The 1,075-nt window shown below is 55.3% G+C and overlaps 1 protein-coding gene across 1 annotated transcript in view; it reads right to left on the bottom strand.

Moving 5' to 3' along the window:
* Positions 1–1,075, bottom strand: part of LOC104160300 (transcription activator BRG1) — a gene marked incomplete at both ends in the record, with an annotated part of 9,741 nt that overhangs the window by 7,869 nt on the left and 797 nt on the right. The window contains 3 exons of the mRNA XM_009698394.1: positions 126–297; positions 409–582; positions 868–1,041. Of these exons, the coding sequence (XP_009696696.1) occupies positions 126–297; positions 409–582; positions 868–1,041 (520 nt within the window). The remainder of the gene's footprint in view (positions 1–125; positions 298–408; positions 583–867; positions 1,042–1,075) is intronic.

The following is a 1,075-nucleotide window of genomic DNA, read 5'->3' as shown; positions in this document are numbered from 1 at the left end:
GCATTCTCTGCCTTCTGAAAGAGGAGGAAGATGGTTGTTAGCCACCCGGCGCCGAAGGAAATGACAAAAATCGGCGCCTCTGCGAAGACGTTATTCCAGCTCCACGCCGACGCTTCGCTTTCAACTCACCTTCTTTTTCTTTTTCTTCTTCTTCTCCTTGGCCCCCTGCGCGGCCTTGTGCTGCCGCACCAGCTCCGTCAGGTTGGCTACGTACTCGTCCGTCTGCTGCAGCAGGTAGGCCAAGCGCTTGTCCTTCTTCTGATCGATGAGCTTGCGGTAGCCCTCCTCATCTTCAGCCTGCGGAGAGGAGGATCGTTAACACCCCCCTAAGCGAGACGAGCCCTCTGCGCACACCCCGAACACCGAACAGCTCATCACGCGTGCGCCGCTTCCCACGCCGCCGCTTACCATCAAACGACGCATTCTCTCCTTCTCGATCCTCTCGTTTTCCTTCTTCTGCTCGCGTTCCGTGTTGGCGTGGTAAGTAGCCACCGCCTTGGTCAGCTTTTGAATTTTGCCGGTGACGGAGCGATGGTATTCCTTGAAATCTTTTGCGTGCTGGAGAATGCTGTTGAGGTATTCCTGCAGGGAAAAAAGGCAAACGGGCAGCGTCAGGACTCGTGCACTTAGGTGTTCCGCTAAGTTAAGACATCTAATGCCATAAGGTAAGCGAGATTGACTCTTCTTACATGGCCAAACCGCGATCGCCTAGCCCAAACCACCGCGATCGCCTAGCCCAAAGAGGATCTTTCTCCAACCCCCTAAAAAAAGAGGGAATCCCCTCAAAAAGTTCAGCCCTGAGAATTCCAGCTGCCCCGTTCCTCCGGTGCCCCTGAAACCGGCGGCGCTCATCGCGTCACATCTGACCTGGTGCTTCTGCCTGCGTTTCCGCTCTTGCTCGATCTTCTGCTGCTTCTCCAGCTTTTCGGTGATGCGAGCCTCGCGCAGGGACTGCCGCTTGCTGCGCTTGTACGCCTTGGCGTTCAGGGCCGTTTCCAAGGCCGTGTCTCGCCTCATGCACACCACGACTTCCTGACGCAGCTTTTGGAGAGATTCAGATTTTAAAAAAAAAACA

The sequence above is a fragment of the Cariama cristata genome, unplaced genomic scaffold (genome assembly GCF_000690535.1).
Source record: "Cariama cristata isolate BGI_N322 unplaced genomic scaffold, ASM69053v1 scaffold34404, whole genome shotgun sequence".
Classification (NCBI taxonomy): Eukaryota; Metazoa; Chordata; class Aves; order Cariamiformes; family Cariamidae; genus Cariama; species Cariama cristata.
The sequence above is the reverse complement of the archived record's forward strand: the minus strand, read 5'-3'. Positions and strand labels throughout refer to the sequence as shown.